This window comes from Procambarus clarkii, chromosome 87 (genome assembly GCF_040958095.1).
Source record: "Procambarus clarkii isolate CNS0578487 chromosome 87, FALCON_Pclarkii_2.0, whole genome shotgun sequence".
NCBI classification, from domain to species: Eukaryota; Metazoa; Arthropoda; class Malacostraca; order Decapoda; family Cambaridae; genus Procambarus; species Procambarus clarkii.
This window is the reverse complement of record NC_091236.1, coordinates 15,439,739-15,466,300: the sequence shown is the minus strand read 5'-3', so window position 1 is coordinate 15,466,300 and position 26,562 is coordinate 15,439,739. Positions and strand designations below refer to the sequence as shown.

At 42.3% G+C, this 26,562-nt stretch overlaps 1 protein-coding gene across 1 annotated transcript; it reads left to right on the top strand.

Moving 5' to 3' along the window:
- The first annotated feature begins 4,388 nt into the window (after window positions 1-4,388).
- Window positions 4,389-18,726, top strand: LOC123752445 (peroxisome proliferator-activated receptor gamma coactivator-related protein 1-like). Its single transcript, XM_069317205.1, has 2 exons — window positions 4,389-4,778; window positions 18,343-18,726. The coding sequence occupies exons 1-2, from the start codon at window positions 4,421-4,423 to the stop codon at window positions 18,519-18,521; spliced, it is 537 nt and encodes a 178-aa protein (XP_069173306.1). The 5' UTR covers window positions 4,389-4,420; the 3' UTR covers window positions 18,522-18,726.
- The last annotated feature ends 7,836 nt before the right edge of the window (window positions 18,727-26,562 follow it).

The window sequence follows — 26,562 nt, the reverse complement described above, 5'->3', positions numbered from 1 at the left end:
AATGCATTCCATCTGTTAACTACTCTGACACTGAAAAAGTTCTTTCTAATATCCCAGTGGCTCATGTGGATACCCAGTTTCCACCTGTGCCCCCTTGTTCACGTACCACCCGTGTTGAATAGTTTATCCTTGTCTACCCGGTCGATTCCCCTAAGGATTTTATAGGTAGTGATCATGTCTCCCCCTTACTCTTCTGTCTTCCAGTGTCTTGAGGTGCCTTTCCTGCAGCCTTTCCTCGTAACTCATGACTCTTAATTCTGGGACTTGTCTAGTGGCATACCTTTGAACCTTTTCCAGCTTCGTCTTGTGCTTGACTAGGTACGGGCTCCATGCTGGGGCCGCATACTCCAGGATTGGTCTTACATATGTGGTATACAAGATTCTGAATGATTCCTTACACAGGTTCCAGAAGGCTGTTCTGATGTTAGCCAGCCTCGCATATGCCACAGACGTAATTCTTTTTATGTGGACTTCAGGAGACAGGTTTCGTGTGATATCGACTCATAGATCTTTCTCTCTGTCCGTTTCATTAACTGCTTCATCTCCTATTCTGTATCCTGTGTCTGGCCTCCGGTTTCCACCGCCTAGTTTCATTACTTTGCATTTACTCGGGTTGAACTTTAACAGCCATTTGTTGGACCATTCGTTCAGTCTGTCTAGGTCATCTTGGAGAAGTACTCGTCAGTGCTTACCAGTATAATAAGAAGAGCAAAGCGTTACTCTTATGAGAATAGATTCAAAGAAGCAAAAGGCAACATGAAAAGCACATGGAGAGCCATCTCTAACATTCCAGGAGATAAACAACATTCACATAACAAGATAAAAATCTCCAAGGATGGTTATACACCTGAAACAGACCTTGAAATAACAAAAGAATTTAATAGCTTCTTTTCATCGATTGGTGTTAACCTTGCCCGAAAAATCCCACAGACCCAGACACATGTTACCACATATCTTTCAGGCAGCTATCTAAACTCTCTTCTCCTCTCACCGATCAGTACTACAGATGTTATGTCCATCATTCACTCACTAAAAACAAAGCTGGGAACATTAGTGAAATACCAACGATGGTATACAAGAGTGCCTCCCATGCCCTTGCACCACCCATAACTTAGCTGTTCAATAAATCTCTAGAGTGTCATACCTTCCCTGATATCCTTAAAAAAGCAAGAGTAACGCCAGTTTATAAAATAGGTAACACGGTAGACATAAATAATTACAGACCCATGTCAAATCTTCCTTTATTATCCAAAATATTTGAAAAAAGTGTTTACAAACAGATCTACTCCTATCTCGTAAAATTCAATACACTAAGTCCCTGGCATTTTGGCTTCCGCTCCCAATAGAGTACCAATGATGCAATTGTTAGTCTGCTTGACTTATTCTACTCAGCCCTTGACAAAAGTGAGTTTCCAATTGGACTCTTCATTGACCTGAGAAAGGCTTTTGATACTGTTAACCATAACTACCTCTTACTTAAACTCCACCATTATGGAATCCTTGGCCTTGCCCTGAACTATATCCAATCCTATCTTAGTGACAGACACCAATATATAGCCGTCAATGATATAACCTCTCTTACTCTACCACTAACCGTATGGGTGCCACAAGGCAGCATCCAAGGACCGCTCCTGTTTCTTATATACATCAATGATCAGCCTAATGTCTATAACATGCTAAAACCTATTTTGTTTGCTGATGATACTACTCTCATCTACTCTGACCCCAACCAACTCATATTAAATAATGTTGTAAACAATGAATTAAATAAAGTCCACTTATGAATGTTAACCAACAAACTCACACTAAACATAAAAAAGACCTACTACATCTTATTTGGAAGTAAATCAACAAATGCAATTCAGCTTCAGATAGATAATGTAAACATTAGCAATAAAAATGATGGAAAGTTCCTTGACCTATACCTAGACAAGAGACTCATCTTCAGCACCCACATATAACACATAACTAAAAAGATTTCTAAAACAGTTGGTATACTCTCTAAGATCATATTGGTCACGGCATAAAGATGTACTCGCCAGGCAGGTTTGGATGGTCACGGCATAAAGATGTACTCGCCAGGCAGGTTTGGATGGTCACGGCATAAAGATGTACTCGCCAGTTAGGTTTGGATGGTCACGGCATAAAGATGTACTCGCCAGGCAGGTTTGGATGGTCACGGCATAAAGATGTACTCGCCAGGCAGGTTTGGATGGTCACGGCACAAAGATGTTCTCGCCAGGCAGGTTTGGATGGTCACGGCACAAAGATGTACCCGTCAGGCAGGTTTGGATGGTCACGGCATAAAGATGTTCTCGCCAGGCAGGTTTGGATGGTCACGGCATAAAGATGTACTCGCCAGGCAGGTTTGGATGGTCACGGCACAAAGATGTACTCGCCAGGCAGGTTTGGATGGTCACGGCACAAAGATGTACTCGCCAGGCAGGTTTGGATGGTCACGGCACAAAGATGTACTCGCCAGGCAGGTTTGGATGGTCACGGCACAAAGATGTACTCGCCAGGCAGGTTTGGATGGTCACGGCACAAAGATGTACTCGCCAGGCAGGTTTGGATGGTCACGGCACAAAGATGTACTCGCCAGGCAGGTTTGGATGGTCACGGCACAAAGATGTACTCGCCAGGCAGGTTTGGATGGTCACGGCATAAAGATGTTCTCGCCAGGCAGGTTTGGATGGTCACGGCACAAAGATGTTCTCGCCAGGCAGGTTTGGATGGTCACGGCATAAAGATGTTCTCGCCAGGCAGGTTTGGATGGTCACGGCACAAAGATGTACTCGCCAGGCAGGTTTGGATGGTCACGGCACAAAGATGTACTCGCCAGGCAGGTTTGGATGGTCACGGCACAAAGATGTTCTCGCCAGGCAGGTTTGGATGGTCACGGCATAAAGATGTTCTCGCCAGGCAGGTTTGGATGGTCACGGCACAAAGATGTTCTCGCCAGGCAGGTTTGGATGGTCACGGCATAAAGATGTTCTCGCCAGGCAGGTTGGATGGTGGGGGGGTTTGGATGGTCACGGCACCAAAGATGTTCTCGCCAGGCAGGTTTGGATGGTCACGGCATAAAGATGTTCTCGCCAGCAGGTTTGGATGGTCACGGCACAAAGATGTTCTCGCCAGGCAGGTTTGGATGGTCACGGCATAAAGATGTTCTCGCCAGGCAGGTTTGGATGGTCACGGCACAAAGATGTTCTCGCCAGGCAGGTTTGGATGGTCACGGCACAAAGATGTTCTCGCCAGGCAGGTTTGGATGGTCACGGCACAAAGATGTACTCGCCAGGCAGGTTTGGATGGTCACGGCACAAAGATGTTCTCGCCAGGCAGGTTTGGATGGTCACGGCACAAAGATGTACTCGCCAGGCAGGTTTGGATGGTCACGGCACAAAGATGTTCTCGCCAGACAGGCTGGGATGATCATGAGGCAAAACTACTATTTATGGATGGTCATGGTACAAAGTGGAACTTGATTCAAAGAAAGGTTCAAATTATCCCAGAAATAAAGACTAATAAAATGCATAACTTATTGTATTGTAATACGTTATGCATTTTTAATTGATATACAAATTGGATTTTAATTGTAATATTTTATCTCTTTTTTCTTTTACAGTGAAAACATTGTTAAGAGCAACAGCAGTATCTGAAGAGTACAGCAGCTGTAGCAAGACCAAGCGACAGAGCAGTGCCTGAGAACAGCAGCAGCAACACAGGAAGAAGCTGCACATCCATAAGTACTCTACAGCAGCAGCAGTTGTGGCCAGAGCCAAAGATGAGTCATCACCACCACCACAATGGCCACAGGAAACATCACAACAAGAAAGTCAGGATTAACAGGGCGAGGAAGAGGCAGAGTTTGGTGACGACTTCTGCAGTGTTGCGGCTGTTTATTGTGATGGCTGCTACGGTGTCTCATGTCCACACCCTGGCTCTCCCGGCCCCTGCTGACACCCTGCCTCTCCCGGCCCCTGCTGACACCTTGGCTCTCCCGGCCCCTGCTGACACCCTGCCTCTCCCGGCCCCTGCTGACACCCTGCCTCTCCAGGCCCCTGCTGACACCCTGCCTCTCCCGGCCCCTGCTGACACCCTGCCTCTCCCGGCCCCTGCTGACTCCCTGCCTCTCCCGGCACCTGCTGACACCCTGCGTCTCCCGGCCCCTGCTGACACCCGACGTCTCCCGGCCCCTGCTGACTCCCTGCCTCTCCCGGCCCCTGCTGACACCCGGCGTCTCCCGGCCCCTGCTGACTCCCTGCCTCTCCCGGTCCCTGCTGACACCCTGCGTCTTCCGGCCCCTGCTGACACCCTGCGTCTCCCGGCCCCTGCTGACACCCTGGCTCTACCGGCTGCTGATACCCTGCCTCTTCAGGCCCCTGCTGACACCCTACTTGCTGACACCGTGCCTGTTAATATGATGCGTGATGGCACAGTATCTGCTGACATGGTGACTGTTGACATGGTATTTGTTGACATGGTTCCTACTAACACTATGCCTGTTGGCACGGTGCTTGCTGATATCCTGCCGGTTGAAACGTTATCTACTGACACTCTACCTGCTGACATGGCACCTGCTGATACAGCATCAACTACTCCAGCACGAGTTGACCAAATACTAATAGATTCAGCATCTGCTGACTCATCACCTGCTGATCCATCATCTGGAGACTCATCACCTGCTGACCTATCACCTGCTGTTCCATCACCTGCTGACCTGACAACTGCCTACCTGTTTCCATCTACTCTGTCCTCAACTTATCCAACTCGTCAAGGTATGTGTTATCATGTTATGAACAAGGCTGTTCTTCATAATTTAAAATAACAAAGGTTAATTAACGTAGGTGAAATTGCACACCAGATGAGAACAGATTACTTACAAAAGCACATGTTGCATGTTAAGTATGCAAATGAAGGTTTATGATTAATTAAGTAAACAGTCACAATATGCAAAGTGACTAGTAGGCATGTAATGTGTTAAGTTTGCATGGGGAGTTGAATGTTTTAGTTAATTTTTATTTGTGCTGGCAGCATTTTGAAATGTTAGCCTAATTTGGAATAACATACAAATCCTGTTATATGTCTATGAAATAACGTATCGTATCAAGAAACTAGGCTAATGTCTTGATATGCTTCATGCATTAGGTTGTAGTTTTTCTTGTGATTCACAGAAATTAGTGTAATAGATCATAAGCAGTTTGCAAGCATAGTTACCATACCTAAAGAGTTATAATGTATTTGAACAGAGGTGCCCTATGTCCATATAGCTTTAATTTAATGGTCGACAGAGAGTTGTCATGAAATTTCCTACACCAGCTGAAGGTGCAATTCTGCTACATTTCCAGCTGTGGTTTAAAGGGACGGATGTATACCACTGATTTCAGAAATATTATACTTTGTAACGTGTTTTTCGTGGGTGACAATATACTACATACCTGGAGATGTTTCATTGTTATTAGGTATATATAATACATGCTATGTTACCTGTTATTTTAGCTACACGTGTATGTTAAAATATACTTGGCTACACGGAGTGAGAAAGCTAGCAACTTTACTGTCTCCCAGAGTTAAAAGTCAGTTTGTCTATATATGTAGTGGATATAGAACATGTACTACTGGGTAAATACTTAACAATTAACTACCCTTTTTACCTTTAAGTTAAATGATTGTTTTAGAGTCAAGTATTCAATAAATGGGTTACAATATAAGATGAAAATATTTTGTTTTCTATAAAGTAATAAAAAAATTATTGTCAATAAAAATTTGAGAAACTGCGTAAGTGACAAAAATCTTGTAAACTCTTTCTATGAGTTTCTAATGAGGGAAAGATTTTTCCACATGGTAGGGAGAAATAACAGGTAGAGTAAGCTTTACAATTAGATAATATCAACACAATACAATATCTTGAATTTGGATATTTTAACACCAGAACGATAGCCTAGTTAATAAAATAGAGTCAACAATTGAATCACGACAAACACGATTTGTATTATATGAAATTTGAAAGTCTTATCTTTCCACATTTGACACAATTCAATGCTACACAATAATCACAATTATGTGCACATTAAATATTTCATCAAACTATAAAGAATTATGTTATCAAGATAATTATTAATAAGTATGACCACTAATAAATGTGTAAACATAGAAAATGTTAAGGAATGGGTTGCTTGCTGCTCCAAAATTATATCGGATTTTGATATAGAGTTACTTAGGCCAAAAACTGAAGCATTATAAATTGTAGCGGCTCGCAAAATGTTTGTACTCTGTTTTCTGTTAGTGGGTCCTCGTGTAGGGTAATTTCAGGTAATTTAGTTCATCAGTTTAGTACGTTAGAAACGTATGGGAGAACGGGCTGGAGCAGTGAGCAGCCCTTCGTCTGCATCATATGGATGCTTAAATCCCTGTTATTGGGTCGGTATAAGAGGGATTGCCTGAACACTTTACCTCTCTCCTTAATATTAACTTGATATACTTATGCAACTACAATGCTCTTCACCTGATAATTTATAATCATTACTGACTAAGTATTGATGTTTGAGTTAAAGAGGCAGAAAGCCACCTCAGGAATCCTCAAGTTGTGACTTTGACCTGCAGTCCGACGTTATAGTGATTGTCAGGTGAGTATAACATCTCTATCTCTATGCACATATTATCTGGATCCATTTATTCATGTATAATTATATATTCAGATGATGAGTCATAATAACGTGGCTGAAAAATGTTGACCAAACCACTCACTAGAAATTTAAGAGACGACGACGTTTCGGTCCGTCCTGGACCTGTATCAAGTCGATTGGGATGAGACGCGGGAGGCAAGGGCATTATGTAGGCAAGAGAGAAATGAGGAGATGGAAATCTTAGAGGAAGATAAGAACAAGGCAAAAGGTACGGAAGGTAAGGTGTAATAATAGGAATAAGAAAGGGATCGTAAGAGAAAATAAGAGAAAGAAAAACAAAGATAAAAGGAAGGGTAGGATTATGTTAGGTCACGTTTGTTAGAAAGTGTAGACCTTTTGAGTACATACTATAAAAGGGAAGAGTCAACAGCAACAATTCCAGGACTAGGTTGTGTATCAGAGCCGATTCGACAAAACGGCGTCTGTGTAGAGGTAGGAAAGAATATTTTAGAGGAAGACCAATGAATAGGATGATTAGGATCTCTAACATGACAGAAGAGAGCATTGTTTGTGTTTGTGGACTTAACTCTTCTTTTGTGTTCCTTTTGTCTGTCATTTAGTGTTCGGCCAGTTTCACCAAAGTATTGGAGAGGACAAGACGAACAGCGAATAGAGTAGACACCAACAGCATTAGAAGCAGAAGGAGAAATGTGAACTAGATTGCTACGAAGAGTGTTAGTTTGTCGAAAGGCGAGCTTTATGTCAAGAGGACGAAAGGTATTAGTAGGAGTTTTGAGTTCAGAAATGAAGGGAAGGCAGAGCAGTGCTAATTGTGTTGGAAGTAGGTTTAGGATGAAAAAAATTTCGTTTAGCTTGAGAATAGACACAGTTCATAAAATATAACGGGTAACCAAAGCGAGAGAAAGATTTGTAGATACAGGAAATTTCAGAATCAAGAACCTGAGGGTCGCTGATGCGTAGAGCGCGGAGGAAGAGAAACAAGAATATTTTTCTGAAGAGAAGGAGGATGGTAGGAAAGGAAGTGAATGTACCTGATAATGGTCCAGGCCGGACCGAAACGTTGTCGTCCCTTCAATTTCTAGTGTGTGGTTTGGTCAACATAATTATATATTCTTACTCAAATGCTGGCTATATAGTATAACATCAACCAAACACTGGTAGTGATCTGTTCACACTTCTTAAATGTCTACATAACTTTATTGTGCAATTAAGGAAGACCTTAATTAATCTAAAATTCAAATCCCAGTGTGCTGATGGAAATTCCCTGTTGAAATGATAATTAACGTTAAACAATAAACTCACTTGTAGGTCTCTAATTCTCGTATACATTATATATGAGAATGTATAGTCTTCAAGACTATAATGCCTGTAGCCTCTTCACTTTCAAACTATGTATTACTGTATTCGATTAACCACCCTGAAAAAACTCATTAACTTTGACATTTGGGATTACGGAGCATTTTGGTTTCAAATTTCCATTTACATGATACACATGAGTAAGTAAAATTTATCCATTTGTCCCACTTTACATTCCATGCGGTTGTGATCCATGAGTCTTTCAATTTTTACAGAGTCCTCAGTACTCCAATTCACACATGAACTTCGTATCGACTGTGCATTCCCTCTCCTCGACGTATACGTCAAGACCAGAGACGCCACCTTCACTACTGACGTCTACACGACACCAACAATCATGGGTGTGTGTGTGTGTGGATGGCCTCAGTGAGTGACGCTACTGATACAAGACAAGTGTGATGAACTCATACACACTTAGACCTCTCACCCACTGCACAAACTGAACCTAGCGCACAAAGAATTGGAGAGTATGGTGCAAGCCCCAGTAAACTATGGATAAACAGAGAAGTGAACACCTGTATTACGAAGTATCTAAATAAATTGTACAACTCCACCCACACCAGCAGTCGCCCCCACGCAAGTTAGTCAGAAAACTAGCCCGACATTCAAGAAAATAGGCAAGCAGGCAGTCAGTCTGACATGAAGGCAAGATGGTAGGCAGGGAGACAGAAAGGCAGACATAGAGTCAAGCGATCTGGAAGGCAGGCCATCAGGAAGGAAGACAGGCTTGCAGAATGGCCAGAAAGCAGGAGGTGAAGTCGAATGACAATCAGGCTGATAGGTTTGCAAAATGGCAGGCAGGTTGACAGAATGGCATGGAGTCTGGGAGGCAGGATTGTAGGCAGATGTCCAGCATGAATTCCTCCTCCCACAATACTACGCACATATGTACAAGGGTATATATACACACATTGTATATACCCACGTACATATGTGTTCACCATAGCGAACCATTAGGCAAGTATGGTGTGCAAAACAAGAGTGGCTGCCACACACAGTGATGCTACCTCGACCTTCTCTCACCAAAATTCCTCCTCCCACAATGCTACGCACATATGTACAAGAGTATATACACACATTGTATATACCCATGTACATGTGTGTTCACCATAGCAAACCACTGAGCTTGTATGGTGAGCAAAACAAGAGTGGCTGCTACACACAGTGATGCTATCTGGATTCCCTCCCTCCCTCCCTCCTCCCACAATACTAGGCACAGCGCTACTTATCACCACAATCCTGCTATTATCACAATCCTGGTCACTAAATCTTGTAAATGAATAAATGACCGCAAGTTTATTTTGTAAAGTAACATATGAAGTCGTTTGAAGATTCCTAGATGGACGAAATAATGCTGTGGTGCTGTGGCTAGCGCTGTGAACATCGTGAACAGCATTGATTCACTGATATTTGAACATTGTACACAGTCATTATCACACTCAGGCTTTTCTGTATTACTATCATGGCTAAATAATACCAGTTATTTATATATTTGACATTATTAGGCGATGCTGTGGCCACAAGCTTAACAGCCGTGCTGTGAGCTAATGCTACGTGCGCCAACGTTGGTTGCTCACTCAGTATTGAGATTCGCACACACGAGAATGTTGCCGACGATTTTTTTAAATGACGCCTGTTTACAAGAGTCTTGGGAAAGCTGATGTGAACCCCATGTAGCCTCGGGAGTGTTGAATCATACGCTAAAACTAAAAATACCCGGAGGCGCTTTGTGCAACCCCCTCCCAAAGTCGAGGACCTGCAGGCGCTTTGCACAGTTCAGTGGATTTCTAACTAGTATTGGGTTAGACAATACTGTTCATTACTATTTAATGTTGTGCAAACCTTAAGTAGGGTGAATTTATTATTTCACACAATTGTGTATTTATATTTTATTACATAGTTACTGTACATCTTTGAGTGTTACTAGGTGTCACTATACCAACTGATGGTGATAAAGAAGAGCTAACTGGACGTACAACCGTAGTGGCATTAAAGAATCACTCAAATCATAGCTATTTACCATTAGGTAGGTAAGCTAACTTCTATATGAGATAAATTACAGTCAGCCTAACCAAGAAATCAAATATTAGGCTATTAATAACCGTACCTGCTCCACATATATGAGCAAGTATCTTAGCTGTCTATAATTAGCTATATAAGCCCTATAAGGCTTCAAACCATAGCCAACATGGCTACACCAGAAAAAACTGGAAGAATTTTGAAATGCCTTCAAAGTCACTTGACAAGGGTGATCAACAAATGTGACGGCTGGGTAGAAGTAGCCCCACTTGATCTCATATCGTTGGAATTCTCAGCAACAATAGCTAACCAGAAATTCAAACAGGAACAAGAATTGATTGTGTTGTACATAGGTGCACTCCAAGTCAGTAATACTGACCTAGACGAAATAGATCTAATCATATCTGACGTAGTTAACTATGAAGACTAAATTCAGGCCAGATTAAATTACTATAATAAGATGCTTGCAACAGAAAATGTTCCTGTTGGATTAGAACATCCTTACAGTATACCCATACTACAGCAAGCAACAAGCTCATCAGATGAAATAAATGAGCTACCTCAAGATGAGGATATTCCTCTAATCAAGTCTGACCCTTACACAGGTTCAATAATTGAAGTTAAACATTCATTTTCTACAGTCTCCTCTAATACAATTTCACCCAATGACTCATTAACAGGATCTTACCAGTTTTCAGATATTATATCCATATATTCCATGGATTCTGAGAATTCAATCCATGAGGCTACTGAATTGACAAGCTTCCCAGAAGAATCTGGAGAAACAAGTGAAGCTGAAACAGGGGATGAAGATGCAGCTGAAGCTGAAATGAAAGCTGAAGTTGTATTAAAAGCTGCAGCTGAAATTCAACTGAGGCTAGGCAAGAAGCCTTAAACCAAGTTAGTGATAGTCTTAATCACTCAAACCAGTGTCCTATTTTGAGGTTATCTTAAAGTGATTTCGGGGCTTCACGTCCCTGCGGCCCGGTCCTAGACCAGGCCTCCTTTTAGATACACATCCACAGGAAGCAGCTGTCAAACTCCCAGGTACCTATTTACTACTAGGTAACACGGGCATCAGTGTGAAAGAAACTTTTTGCCCATTTGCATCCGCCTCCACTGGGGATCGAAACCGGAATCTTAGGACTACGAATCCGAAGCGCTGTCCACTCAGCTATCAGGCGCCTCCAGAGGTAATGCCGAATGTGTTTGCATCAATCAAGCTATCCAGCTCTTTAGAGAAAGTGCTGAGAATGAGAAAGGTATCATAAATCTTGTACATCAACTATTGGACTTATCTCAACTTTAGGACTTATCAGTTGACTCCTTGCAAACATTTATTTTAAAACTCGAGTCACTGTTAAAATCCTTCAGCATTGAAGTGGATCAACCCACTGCTGAGTGGATGACTAAAATTATCATCCAAAGAAAATTGTCTAGCGAGGTGCTAAATGAATTATATTCATATCAGAATAATACTGTCCTGGCAATGCAAGATATATTAACAGGTTTGCGTATTACAGTAAATAATAGACAAGCAAACTAGGCACTTAATCGACTTGAAAATGGTCCAGGACGGACCGAAACGTCGTCGTCCCTCATTTTCTAGTGCGTGGATTGGTCAACATTCTTCAGCCACGTTATTGTGACTCATCGCCTGTATAGGCACTTAATGCCACCCCTGAATCAACAGAAATTATACCACATTAAATTCCTTAACTGAATCTCCTAAAGTGGCCCAGTCGTTAGGTAATAAGGGTACTAATAATCAAGGTAATACTAACAGGTCAAACACTGATTTATCAGTGAGACCTAAGAGTACTATATATACTCCCAAGAGCTCAATAAGTGCACCCAAGAACCCAATAACTACTCTCAAGAGTACAACAAGTACTCACAAAAAATAAACTAATAAATACATACAAACAACAGAGCGTTCAAAACCTGTAGACAATGTTTCACCTAAACCGGTGAACCTTAAGCATGCTGTAGGCTGGGGGTTGTGTTTGTTTTGTCAACAAAAACATTCTTTATATAAATGTATAAATTATTCTAGTAGAGACATCCGAGTCAGACGACTCAAACAGTTACACAATGTACCAGGTGTCTCAAACACATAATACTAAAAGCTGTAAGACCCCACTGAGCACATGCAATAGGTGTAGAAGGGGACAGCATCATGCTGCACTGTGCAAATTTATTAAATCAAATTATACAAATCACAAGGTAAGAGATAGAAGTCTCAAACAAGTTTAGTGTTGCAAGGTGTGAGAAGTTTACATCATACAATAACCAGCATTTCAAGTAAATGCAATATTGTCCACTGCCCAACTCCAAGTCAAGAATATAAGGACCAAGATCACCATTCGTGGCCTATTCGACTAGGGACCCCAAAAAATTTCATAACTCAGAGAGCGGCAGAGTCACTTAAATTAAAACCAATCACACAGGTGAAATTAAACTTGTCAGGGTTCATGATAAGTAGAGGACTCCGAGAATATACAGTAGTACAATCCCTCATACGCCTAGGTGGTTATGTCAGGTGTTATGATCCCAGGTAGCTGAAAAACGAGTCTCCCCCTGAGAGTTATTCTGCCAGGCCAGGCCTAACCTAACTAAGAGGTCAGAGAAATATAGACCTGGAAATACATATAGTAAACACTTGATTAAATTTGACGACTAGATTAAAAGTATGGGCAGTGAATAAGAATATAAATAAATGACTTGACATGAGATGTGGAGAATTTGCGTGAGGTGTGAGGCTCGCTTCAGAGGGGTTTGACCTTACTTGAGCTGCAGAAATTGTGAGGGGAGGTTGTACTCCGTTTGAGCCCCTGTTGAAGAAGAACCCCTGAGTGATATACATTCAAGAAGAAGGAAGTGGACAGACGTCTCGCTTGTGGAATAAGTCTGTGGACGTGTCAGCTCAAGTCACGGACTGCAGGGAGAGTGTGGAGCAGTCTTTAAAGCTGTTTTGTTGGCAGCTTAGAGTGATCTGGTGGTGACCGCTCAGACAATGAATGCCACGAGCGGACCAAATTCTGTGGTAAGCCATTTTAAACCTGTTGACAGTGATTGCCTATGGTGGTCGTGTACCCAGCGACCATAGGAAGTGTCTATTGCTATATTAGGCATATTTTATTAAGGCAGAAAGCCTAAATAAGAGAATAGAGATGAGGGAACCAACTGAGGAGAGGAGCAGCACATCCTCTCCCGCCGAAAGCTTGGAGGTAACTAACTGGGCCCAGTGGCTGGCAGTCTCAGGTGGACCACCTCGGGAGGGTGGAGAATGGACTTGCCCGGGCGTGGGGGGAGTCACCTTATGGCAGGTGGGAATCAGAGGGATGTCGAGCGGAGACATTTATTGTGCAGTTTATTTTACTTATATGTTTGTAGAGGAAGATCTTTATGGCGTGTCAATGGGTTGCAGGTTTGTCTGGAGAAGGAATTCCTGAGAGAACTTCGAGGTCAGAGGAGTCTGTGGATGGAACTCCAAGGCTATTGAAGAAATACTGAGCTCTGTGGAAGAGCAGTCCTATACTGAGGAATTGGACCTCAAGCTGTGAGAGGAGAAGCAGTGGAGTGAAGTTTCACGGACTTCTGTGATATCAGTGGTGAAGCATCATTGCTGTTCAGGGAAAACTTCATGGTGCAGCAGCCTGGAAGAGCTGTAGAGGATCATGGTAGATAATTGTGGAGGAAACTGGTGACATTCTTGGTATTGGATCTCTAGATGTAGACAGGAGGTTCTTAATGTCCACTGATAGAGGGTTGATAGTGTTCGAGTGTCATTAGTGTTACGAACCCTTCGTAACCGGGTTCTTCATAATCTCTATGATCCTACTCAAGTTCAGAGTAACCTAATCTTGGTGGGAATATTGTGTAATGTTTAAAGGTAAAAGTGAAAGAACACTTAAATAACCCGTTATTATTTTCCCATCATCATTATAATATTTACAAGTCTATGCGATGTCAACCGGATTGGCGTTGCTAGCCCTTACGCTAGCCTGCTTCACGGATGACGACCACAAGGTGCCTCTGATGAGGTCTTTGTTGCGCACCCGTTGGAACGCTCAAGCAACATAGTCGGCAACGCCTGACCAGCCCCACTGGCTGTTACCTTCCAGAAACGTAGTCTACTCAACCGAAGCGTCCATCTAGTCTCACTGGCTAGCACCTCTGGGAGTGAAGTCTATTGCGCTCAACCACAGCGTTCGACCAGCCCACTTGGCCAGTCTTTCCAGGAGTAAAGTCAACAGTGTTTGACCAGCCCACTTGGCTAGTCCATCCAGGAGTAAAGTCCACAGCGCTCGACCAGCCCACTTGGCTAGTCCTTCCAGAGGTAAAGTCCACAGTGCTTGTCCAGCCCAACTTGCTAGCACCTTCAGGTCGACCTACATCTTCCACTTTCCCGGCTTCATTCACTTCCCTAGCCTGCCTCTGGTTACTTGTCACCTTTCAGCCAGGCAGACTAAACGATGGGGAACTCCATTTAATGGGAGGGTCAACTGCTGTAGTTTGGCGCCAGGATTGTAGATGGCACCAAGGTCCGTGACAATTAGCGTGCATGACGCAGTGGAAGGTGAGTGATTGGACGTTTTATTCAAGGAATATTTACATTGATGTTTATGTTGTTGCAGCCTTAGGCTGGATTCCTTGTGTATATTTATATATATTCTAGGGCTGATAGTGCTATATTGTATTACTAGATTTAACCCACTAAGTGAGGTTGGTAGCATTAGTGGCGAGCCAGGAGTTGGGCTACCACTTGATATAAGCAGCTGATAGAGTCCTGATGGGATTAAATGCAACCTGACTATAATAGCATAGTGTTGGAGTCATATTATTATTCTTGTATGTATGTTCTACATGTTCACTGTCTAAGTAAATGTATATAGTTTCTGGTGTTTGCCCATGTCCTAGTGAGGTTTCCCAGAAAGTAGGAGAGAAAGAGAGAGAAAGAACCACAGCTGTAGATAGGGTGGTACAAAATTATAATTCAAAAAAAGGGAGAGTGAGGTCATACGAACCAAGGAGAGAGTGGGAAGTCACAGCGGCTCGAATTGGGTGTGTACACGTGACAACGAGGCCAGTGTTGGAGCCGCACCCCCTAAATGTGTGACGCTGAGCCCCTCTCCAAGAGCAGGAAGCATACAAGGTGATCTCCTGACGAAAGTACAAGCACTCTATGGGTTTTGGTTGGTTATATGGAAAGGACGTACACACCCTACGTACAACACACCTTATAATATTTGGGGGCCTGTGTCCGGGAGAGTGAACTGACACACCCACACCCTGTCCGGGAGTGGATTGATACACCCTTTGTGGAAATAAACTTTGTGCCCGCAGGTGTATATTCTCTCTCTTGGGAAGACTCACAGGACACGATGGATAAGGTGCAAGCATTTGTGGAGTCAGGCAGGCCTGAGGACTTCGAAGGTTGCACCAGGGATCAGTTGAAACAGCGGAAAGATGTGGCATCAGGGTGAAGGCATCTAAATTGGCTGGGATGAAGGATGAGATCCGGAGGCAGCTCAGAGCCAAGAGTGAAGCGACAGAACAGGGAGCCAAGAAAGGAGCTGAAAGTGGAAAGAAGGATGATGGGCAGGATGAAGTGAGAGCCCAGGAATCAAGTAGGAGTAGTAAGAGTAGCCGCAGATAGCCGCTACTTCATCCCAGTAGCAGGAGTAACCGGAATAGGAGCTTGGAAAGATTGCAGTTAGAGCTCTAGATGCAGAGTGAGGAGAGACAGTTCTAACTGGAAAGGTTGAAGTTAGAACTGCAGATGAAAAATGAACAGGAGAAAGAAAAAGAGAAAACCGGACTGGAAATGGAAAAGAGGAAACCAGACTGGAGGTAGAAAAAGAGAAAGCCATACTAGAGGTGGAGAAAGAAAGAGAGGACCAAACAAATGCAGATAGAAGCAAATACAACCTTAGCTGAATAAAGAATTGAACATGGGTTGCCAGAGAGCACCACCCAGGTATCACACCCATCAGATAATATGGTTAGGGAAAAGGATATTCCCCTGTTTGTGCCCGAAGAGGCAGAGAAATTCTTCGAACATTTCGAAAAAGTAGCCAATATCAAGGAGTGGTCACAGGAGGAATGGGCCCAACTGGTTTTGTTGAGATTGACTGGCGCAGCCACTCGTTATTCAACAACATTGTCATAATCTTCTTGTTAACGACCTGATGATCCGCTAGTTATGTAACAATATCATTCTCGGTCATGACGAACAAACTTCAGCAGTAAGCATGTCTTTTTCAAGAATTCGAACGCAACTTCGTCGAGTCCCAGACTCAGTTGAATTTGTAAGATTAACGAGTGAGTTATTAGCCAATTTACGAACGCAGCACCAAAAACAATTTTCGTAATCATGAAAGGAATGAGAATATAGTCAGAGCCAAAGAACCTGTAGCAGCAATGAATACAAATGTGGAAAAACGAGGACCATCCGAGGATCGCCCATATCCTACCCTGTGAAGGGCCCAGGAAATGAGCCATCGTTTGCTAGGAGCCATTGACCCATCCTAACAACTGATGGATTTCCCCTTGTGCCAGAATGATGTACTTAAGAAAAAAATCCCATATTTATAAAATTTAAAAGATTGCCTTCGTGTGGTAACAAATCAAATAATTAAAGCTCTGATCTCCTAAGGCTAATAAGGGTGGGTTACACTTGACGGATTCCTCACAGTGTGTACAATATTATTTACCAGAGTGTGAGACACAAATCCGTCCTGGCAATATCAGCGGCCGACGAAAGCAATCGTCAGCAACTTATCAAAAGAGAGCTTACCGACTAAGATGTGAACCTGACCATTAGTTACTTAGTAATTTTGTGATAATAATACATTTGCTTGGTGTTGGATTTATGGCCTGTTTTTACTTAGGAATGATTTTTATGGTAACAACAGTAGCTTGTTTACCAACCAGCAAGTATTCTGTAGTCCACAAAATAGTCCAGCATTAAAGTTCATTGCCAGAGTAGTTATCATTATGTGCCCTTTCTTTTGTGAGCGGTGTTTATAGTGAAAAACTGTGTACACCATTAATGTTGAGTTTTATAACGAACAAAAAAATTATGTTGCAAAGGCTGCAAGTAGGTTTTATAGTGTAAAATAGAATCTATATGAATAAAAATGTAAATGTTTGTTTGTTCAAAATTGCTAATCTCCGAAAGATCTTTACCGATTGCTTTGAAAATTTTACACAACGTTCCATTCGCATATGAGCGTGTTTTGATATACCTACTATATAGATGTTATTCTGTGACAGGTAAAAACATGTTTCTTTAATGTGTTTTTCATATGAGTTTTCATGTGTGGGAAATCTCTGAAACATCTTTATCGATTGCTTTCGAATTTTGACACAACGTTGCATTCAAATACCTGCATGTTTTTATATACCTACTATATACATGCCACACATGTGACAGGTCAAAATATGATTTTTTTTTTAAACACCGCCATCTGTTGCACATAAAAGAAACACTCCCTGTAATCTCTTAAAGCTCTTCGTCGATTGCTTTGAAATTTTGACACAACGTTACATTCGAATATACGTGTGTTTTTATATACCTACTATATAGATGCCACACCTGTGACAGGTAAAAACAATTTTGGGGGGAAAAAAACAATGTCATCTTTTGTACGTAAAAGCAACACATGCTATTCTATATATGTTACGATTCCATTTCAATGTGTCTGATGGCATTGATAAATGAACTTTTTATAGATTTTGATTTATTTTCATTTTGTTTTAATTATTTTGTTTAACTATGCATTGGAATTGAGCTGTGTTGTTTACCATACCGTTCATTTCGTGTGTATAGTTTTTTTTAAATTTTTAGTTTTTTTTATTTGGATTTTTTTAACTGTTCATATTTTTCAGTGATGGGAACATCAGATCATTTTGGAACACATCGGTCGATGGAGTGAAGAATGGTGGGGAGGACTAGGGGACAATATTGGGGGATGGTGGGGAGTATGGGGGGACAGGAGAGGGGGGAATGGTGAGGAGGGCAAAGGGATAGCGGAGTGGAGGATTGGGGATGGTGAGGAGGACGAGGGGACGGGGATGGGGGAATTTTGGGGAGGACGAGGGGACGGAGGAGCGGGGGATTGTGGAGAGGACGAGGGGAATGGGGAGTGGGGAATGGCGGGAAGGATGAGGGGACAGGGGAGTGGAGGATGGTGGGGAGGACTGAAAGACAGGGAAGGGTTGATGTGGCTCAGCAACGTGCATGCGTTGCTGAACCACAACAACGCATTGCTGGATAAAGTGTGTGTATCAATAATTTTGTTTCTCTCCATAGGTGCATGCGCTGAGGATGAATTCAGCTGCTTGGATGGTTCTAGATGCATACCCATGAATTGGCAATGTGATTTCGGACGTGGCTGCGATGATAACTCCGACGAACTTTCTTGTGGTAAGTCGGGATGTGTGTTGCACTCGAAAGACTTCAGTCAAATATCAACATTTATTAATACCTAATATTTCATAAATATTACTTCTAAATGTTCTTGGCTTGAAATAGGAGCGGCCAGTACGCTCATTCACAGATCCATAGGTAACTTGAAAAATGATTTGTTATCGTTAAAATAAAGGAAATGTTAAGTTTGATTCTTAATTTGATAAATCAAACAAAAGATAATAATATCTTTGTCATATATTCTATGTTGTTGTCCTCTATTCCACTTGCCAGTTTTAGTTGAGCCAATAATTTTGAATACTGTAAATGGGATTAGTGGGATTAAAATTTGCCACATCTCCAACTATTATCCATGATACCATAAAGAGAAATATTGTAATTATAAAGAAAGCAGAATAGAATTCATCAGATTGTATATTGCTTCAGAAAGCAGGCGACGTGACAGCATCATGCTGCACTGTGTAAATTTATTCAAATTATTGTAACGCGGATATGTATTGGTTCTACTTTGTCCTTTACCTAGCCCGTGCATATGTGTACTTAAACTTAATTCCAAGGGACCCCAGAGCTAACTCTCAGCCAAGTTCCACGCCAAGTGGTCTTAGCCGCTCGATCAACTAAGATTCTACAGCCACGTGACCAATTAATCAATCATTCAGCCCTTGGGGCTTAATCCCCAAATTACTTGGAAAAGGGAGAAATAAATTTACGTTAAGTGTGTGAATTACAGAAAACAAGGGGATATATTAGCTCCTAAACTGGCCTAGGCTTACGACGCAAATAAACCCAGACTGGTACATACCAAATGGCAAGGATATCAACACATGCAAAGTTATTCATGGAAATAATAAAATACCGAGGAACAATCTAATCATTTATTTATACAAATCTAAAAAAACTAATAAAAATCACTCTCTGACTTAACACTCCCCAACATGACTATCTAAAACTTTTAATATTCCCTACTGAGGCACGAATGAATTATTTCCCTATAACAAAACTCAGCAACTTTTACCTTGACTATGGAACCAGCCGATGGAATGCTGATTTCGAGAGAGGTGAGAATGGTTGACCTCTCCAGTTGCTGACCGAACCCACACTGACCCGCCTAGCCCTCCTCACAACTGAGGCTAGTGAGTATCACTCCGCCAGGTCTAATAACTTTACTAAGCAGGGTTTAAATTGAACAACTAATCTCTATTTTACTGAACAACCCATCTGGTTGAACTCTTATAAAACTGGTGGTAATTGTACAGGCATCTTAGGGAAAGGCTATTTCCAATTACAGTATTTGCTAGTGATCTGAATTTGAACTTTGTGAATTACTAATGTGATCACTCTCATGGGCTGCGTGACCTTTGACATGGTGAGTCATCCGGGACCCAAACTAGTCCCTCCACATGTCGTCATTTCTCTGCTTGTATACGACACTGATCTCCACCTTCATTCTACATACATGTAAACCTAACACACCTACATAAGCCCAGTTATTTATTACTGCATCATATTGACATATTCATTATATGTTGCTTTAAAACAAAGATGACAATCTTGTATTCTAAAGGTGTTAATCCCTAAATCCCAGGAGAGATAACTCATGCTTCCAAAGTCGGGTCGACTACCTTGTCACTGCATATTTTGAACAAGGGCGTATGCCACTGCCTTCCATACAATCACTTATTTAAAACAGCTTCAGTTGTTACATTATACAAATCACAAGGTAAGAGATAGAAATCTCACACAAGTTCAGTGTTGCAAGGTGTGAGAAGTTTAAGTTTTGTGCGGGATATCCTGCACAATAAGTGGAGTAAGAGAAGAATATATTGCAAATTGAAAGCGTGAATCCTTTAAGAACGTCCTCTAATATATTTTGTTAAACAGCACGATAGGAATGCTGAAACATTGGGGGTTGGTTAAATTATGATAGATGTATACTTATGGCTACAGCGAATCCTTGTAAAGATTAAATGACAATACCAAACTCATTTAGTTTAATACACACACACACGCACACATACACACACACACTGCTGTGCCGGCAGAGAGGTTGATGTATGTGGTTGCCAGGGTGGATATGCAAGTATAGTCCCATGCCAACTGTCTGTCACCCTTCCACGGACGCAGTGTGATTCCGTCTGGTCGGCCGGCAAAGCTAACAGAGTCACGGTTCAGTAGGGTTGCGGGGTTCTCTCTCCGCTGGGCACTGAACAGAGGCAAGGCTTCTTTTAATGATGTCGTTGACTTCGTCGTGTCTAGTGTGCCAACCACCCGATTTTCCACAGTGCAGGCCATGCAATCCATATTCGTCAGCATCTGCCTCGCCGCAAATACACCTTTGAACAGTGTGGATAGGGGGCAGCAAGGCGGAGAGCGACTGCAAAACGGAGCTCCTGCGGATCAAGACGTGTGCCTGTCGCAGGACATGGGGACTGCCAGAAGGAAGTCCCCTGCATGGGGAGGCTGCACAGCTGTGAGGCGTGCACGATCATTGGGGGTTGTTGATGCCTCCAGCAAAGCTGTGGCTTCTTTGTCTACAATGGGGCTGTCCCAACTGGATTGTTTCTTGGCTTTCGGCATGGCTGGTCTGAGTGCTGGGTCTCTCATGGCACCCCATTTCGTGTCGCATTTCGTGTAGTGGGGGGGTCCTGTATCCCCGCTACATCACTCAGGGTGTCAGGTAGAATTTCCTTAACCAGGTCATCTGATGCTGAGGAGGAAGACAGGAAGGCTGGGACAGCAATTTGGGTGGCGGTGCGGACACCCAAGCCACCGAGCCTGACAGGAAAGTGGCTTGTTTCCACTGGCATTCGTTGAGGGAGAGGTTAACAACTTTTTCCAGCATGGTCTTCAGTAAGAGGTCATACTCTTCAAGTTTTCGGTTGTCGTAAGATGGGGCGCACCTCAGAAAGTAGGTTAGCCTCGGAAGGGATAGGCATTTGGTGAGGAGATAAAAAGCATTGTGGGCATCGATGTCACCTATTCTGTCTTCCATCCTCCTAAGGTCTGCGATTTTCTTGTCGAGGATCTCCTCAATGGCGTTAGACCCGAGGGGGGCTCCAAGGAGGGTGCTGTTCTCGGCCCTAATGACATGGGCTCCAGGCAAGGCAGACCTTATTCTAGCTACGATGTCTGGGTTGGAGGAGACTACTTCACACTTGGAAGGGTTCAGGACGAGACCCAGGCACACTTCTTGCTCCCTTATTTTCCTGATATCTGACAAGAGGGGTCTATGGTGCCAGCTATAGTGCCATCATCCAAATACCAGATGTTGAACTCGCTGGACAAGCTTTCGGTGATTTCTTTTAAGACTAAGCAGAAAAGAAGGGGAGCTAGAGGATCACCTTGCTGAACACCTTCACATGATCTGATTTCATGTTCACCAAAGAGCAGTTTTGACTCACCACTGTAGCACGATAGTATGAACGGGTAGAGGGGCCAGAAATGGCGATGTACGGCACAAAGTACTGCATCTCTTCTGACCATGTTGAAGGCATTCTTAAAGTCCAGTTTGAGCAGGCCTTTTCATCAGAAATGTTGGTGATGTATGCTCGTGCTGCATGGGCAGCCGCTTCACAGCCTAGGGGGATTCCAACTCCTAGCTGGATTCGTTTCAGCAATTCAGCTGCTTGCTGGCTGACAACAAAGTCATCACCACTGACACACTTCAAGTTGAACTACTTGCAGAAGCAGGGAAAAAACGAGGAACATATTCATCTACAATCTTAACCCCACGACTCAAAGAAGCAGCGAAACAACTAAAAAATCTGAAAGACGTAACAATAAGAAAAGCCGACAAGACAGCAGCATATGTATTGATTCCTACTCATGAATACATGAACAAAATTAGCGACATCCTTAGTGACGACTCCAAATTTCAACGAATCACGAGGAACCCCGTAGAAAACCTTAAGCGGAAAGTAAACAAAACAATTACAGCAATCAACGCAAAGAAAGGTAGTGTGCATTTCAATAAACTTCAAGGCGACTATGGTTTAGGATATGCCTACGGCAATGTTAAGAAGCATAAACCAGGTAACCCACTATGCCCTATAATCAGCCAAATACCAACCCCAACTTATCACCTGGCAAAGAAACTCAATGAACTCCTAACTCCATACACTCCAAGTAAGTTTAGTCTACAATCATCAGCAGATTTCCTAGAATTGATCAAATCTACCCAGCCCGATGGAATCATCGCATCCCTGGACGTTGAATCCATATTTACCATCGTCCCAGTCGACACAACCATAGGTATGATACTGGACATATACAGAGACGAGAGCACCCCCAATTTAGACATTCCTGAGCCACACTTGAAGAGTCTTCTCGAAGCATGTACAAAGGAAGCCCCTTTCATCAGTCCACAAGGAGACATGTATTTACAAATAGACGGAGTAGCAATGGGCTCCCCCTTAGGAGTTTTATTTGCTAATTTTTATATGGGAACCATCGAAGACAGGGTCTTCAGTAGCAAACAAAAACCAACTGTATATTGCGTTATGTAGATGACATATTCGTAATAGTAAAAGACTCAGATGAACTAATTGACCTAAAAAGACATCTAGAGAGAGAGTCAGTACTCCGATTTACACATGAAAATAGCGAAAATAACAGTCTGCCATTCCTGGATGTACTAATAACAAAAACAGGAACCTCTTGAAGCACCAACGTATATACCAAGCCCACCAACATAGGATTATGCCTGAACGGTAGAAGTGAGTGCCCCCAAAGATACAAAGCCAGTGTTCTCAATGCTTATATTCGTCGAGCGCTTACCCCACTGCTCTGAATGGAGCAACGTGAGTAGAGAGTTTGAAAGAGTAACTCAGGTATTGGTGAACAACGGATATAGCAACGCGGAAATAAACGCTGCTATAAGAAGACACTTGGACCGTTGGTATAATCCAGAACCTAGAACAGAAACCACAACACCTCCAATAAAATTATATTACAAATCAACCATGCACAGTGAACATATAAAAGAGAAAAGAATAATGAAAGAAATAATCCGTAAAGGAGTAAAAAGCACTACTCCTAACCAAAACATAAACCTGATAATATTCTACAAAACCAAGAAGACTTCCGAACTCCTTATCAAAAACAGCCCGAAGCCGACGGAGAACCCTCTACAGCAGTCAAGCGTTGTATACATGTACACTTGCCCCCACGAAGGATGTAACCTTCAATCTAAGTACATAGGTATGACGTCGACCAAGCTGACGAGGCGTTTGACATGCCATCTTCAATCTGGTGCCCCTAGGAATCACATGAGACAAGCCCATGACATCACTCTAACAAGAGAAATGTTGAACAAGAATACCTGCATAATAGACAAAACCCAAGATGCAAGAAGATTACAAATTCTTGAGGCAATTCACATAAGAATAGAACAACCTACCATGAACACCCAAATCACGGAACTATTTACTCTACCCACCATGAGAGTAAGGACAAGACCAGAAACATAACGATGCCAACACAGAAGACAATGTCCAACATAACAGGAGAATTACACTGGATTAATCTTTGTGTTTAGATAGGAGCTGCCTCGCATGGGCCAATATGCCTTCTGCAGTTACCTCTATGTTTCACCTCACATTTATCCCTTATGTATCCCCCCATGTTTTCACCTTTATTGTATTATCACCTGACCCAGTGCGGGTATAAAATCAACCAGCATTGTAAGATCTGTTCACTTGAGAATGAACCATGGAGGTTCAAAACGTTGTGCAAATTGTATAAATGTATAAATAAGTGTAATACACTCTATAGTAAATCCCTTCTTTTCTTCACCTTAAAAGTACGAGAATGAAGTTTTGGAGAACTCCTATTTCAACTAAGCCCTAATGATAAGAAAATAGTTAGAGGGATAGAAGCCCTAAACCAGAAAATAATAAATACAGAATATGCAGTCATATTCAATGAAACATGTTTGAAAGAAAACCTGCTGCCAGTATACACCAATATATATATATATATATATATATATATATATATATATATATATATATATATATATATATATATATATATATATATATATATATATATATATATATATATATATATATATATATATATATATATATATATATATATATATATATTAGTATATTTTGGTAGCAGTCTTTCCTGTAGACATATTTTATTAAATATGACCGAAAAAGTAAGATTAATAATTCTAACACGAATTTTCTCAATCTTTCGTACATTATGCTTCACTGTTGGAGGTAAATCAAAAATCACTTCTCCAAAATTCATTTTTATTTCTAGTCTGACGCGACACGGGCGCGTTTCGTAAAACTTATTACATTTTCAAAGACTTCACAAATACACAACTGATTAGAACTTGCGTTTCCCTGATTTTATATCTACATTTGAGTGAGGTGGGAAGGGTGATGTGGCATTACATTTGAGTAAGGTGGGAAGGATGATGTGGCATTAGAGGATATTAATAGGGTATTAAAAGTATCAACACAAGACAGAACACGAAACAATGGATATTGAATAGAAGTGTTTGTAAAAGCCTATTGGTCCATATTTCTTGATGCTTCTATATTGGAGCGGAGTCTTGAGGTGGGTAGAATATAGTTGTGCAATAATTGGCTGTTGATTGCTGGTGTTGACTTCTTGATGTGTAGTGCCTCGCAAACGTCGAGCCGCCTGCTATCGCTGTATCTATCGATGATTTCTGTGTTGTTTACTAGGATTTCTCTGGCGATGGTTTGGTTATGGGAAGAGATTATATGTTCCTTAATGGAGCCCTGTTGTTTATGCATCGTTAAACGCCTAGAAAGAGATGTTGTTGTCTTGCCTATATACTGGGTTTTTTGGAGCTTACAGTCCCCAAGTGGGCATTTGAAGGCATAGACGACGTTAGTCTCTTTTAAAGCGTTCTGTTTCGTGTCTGGAGAGTTTCTCATGAGTAGGCTGGCCGTTTTTCTGGTTTTATAGTAAATCGTCAGTTGTATCCTCTGATTTTTGTCTGTAGGGATAACGTTTCTATTAACAATATCTTTCAGGACCCTTTCCTCTGTTTTATGAGCTGTGGAAAAGAAGTTCCTGTAAAATAGTCTAATAGGGGGTATAGGCTGTTGTGTTAGTTGTCTCTTCGGAGGTTGCATGGCTTTTCACTTTCCTTCTTATGATGTCTTCGATGAAACCATTGGAGAAGCCGTTATTGACTAGAACCTGCCTTACCCTACAGAGTTCTTCGTCGACTTGCTTCCATTCTGAGCTGTGGCTGAGAGCACGGTCGACGTATGCGTTAACAACACTCCTCTTGTACCTGTCAGGGCAGTCGCTGTTGGCATTTAGGCACATTCCTATGTTTGTTTCCTTTGTGTAGACTGCAGTGTGGAAACCTCCGCCCTTTTCCATGACTGTTACATCTAGAAAAGGCAGCTTCCCATCCTTTTCCGTCTCGTAAGTGAAACGCAGCACGGAACTCTGCTCAAATGCCTCCTTCAGCTCCTGCAGATGTCTGACATCAGGTACCTGTGTAAAAATGTCGTCAACATACCTGCAGTATATGGCCGGTTTCAAGTTCATGTCGACTAAGACTTTTTGCTCGATGGTACCCATGTAGAAGTTTGCAAACAGGACACCTAGGGGAGAACCCATAGCGACCCCATCTACTTGCTTATACATGTGCCCATCCGGGCTCAAGAAGGGTGCCTCTTTAGTACAAGCTTGGAGTAGTTTCCTCAGAATACTTTCTGGCATGTCAAGAGGAGTACAGGCTGGATCACGATACACTCTGTCGGCTATCATTCCGATTGTCTCGTCCACAGGTACGTTGGTAAACAGCGATTCTACGTCCCAACGAGGCTCTTATCCCTGTGGCCCGTGCGCCCCGCAGTAAGTCCACAAATTCCTTTGGAGACTTCAGGCTGAAGGCGCAAGGAACATAAGGAGTCAGCAGGCCGTTGAGTCGCTTCGCCAATCTGTACGTGGGTGTGGGTATCTGGCTAATGATTGGCCGAAGTGGGTTTCCAGGCTTGTGCGTCTTGACATTTCCATACGCATATCCAGGTTTATATTCCCCAATGATCTTTGGCAGGTGGAGTCCGGATTTCTTGGCGTTCACAGTTTCGATCAGTT

Coding starts and splice junctions, on each gene's coding strand:
- LOC123752445 (XM_069317205.1), top strand. CDS start 4,421: ATGATGCGTGATGGCACAGTATCTGCTGACATGGTGACTGTTGACATG. Junction 4,779..18,342: donor AACTTATCCAACTCGTCAAG/GTATGTGTTATC, acceptor TTCTCTCCATAG/GTGCATGCGCTGAGGATGAA.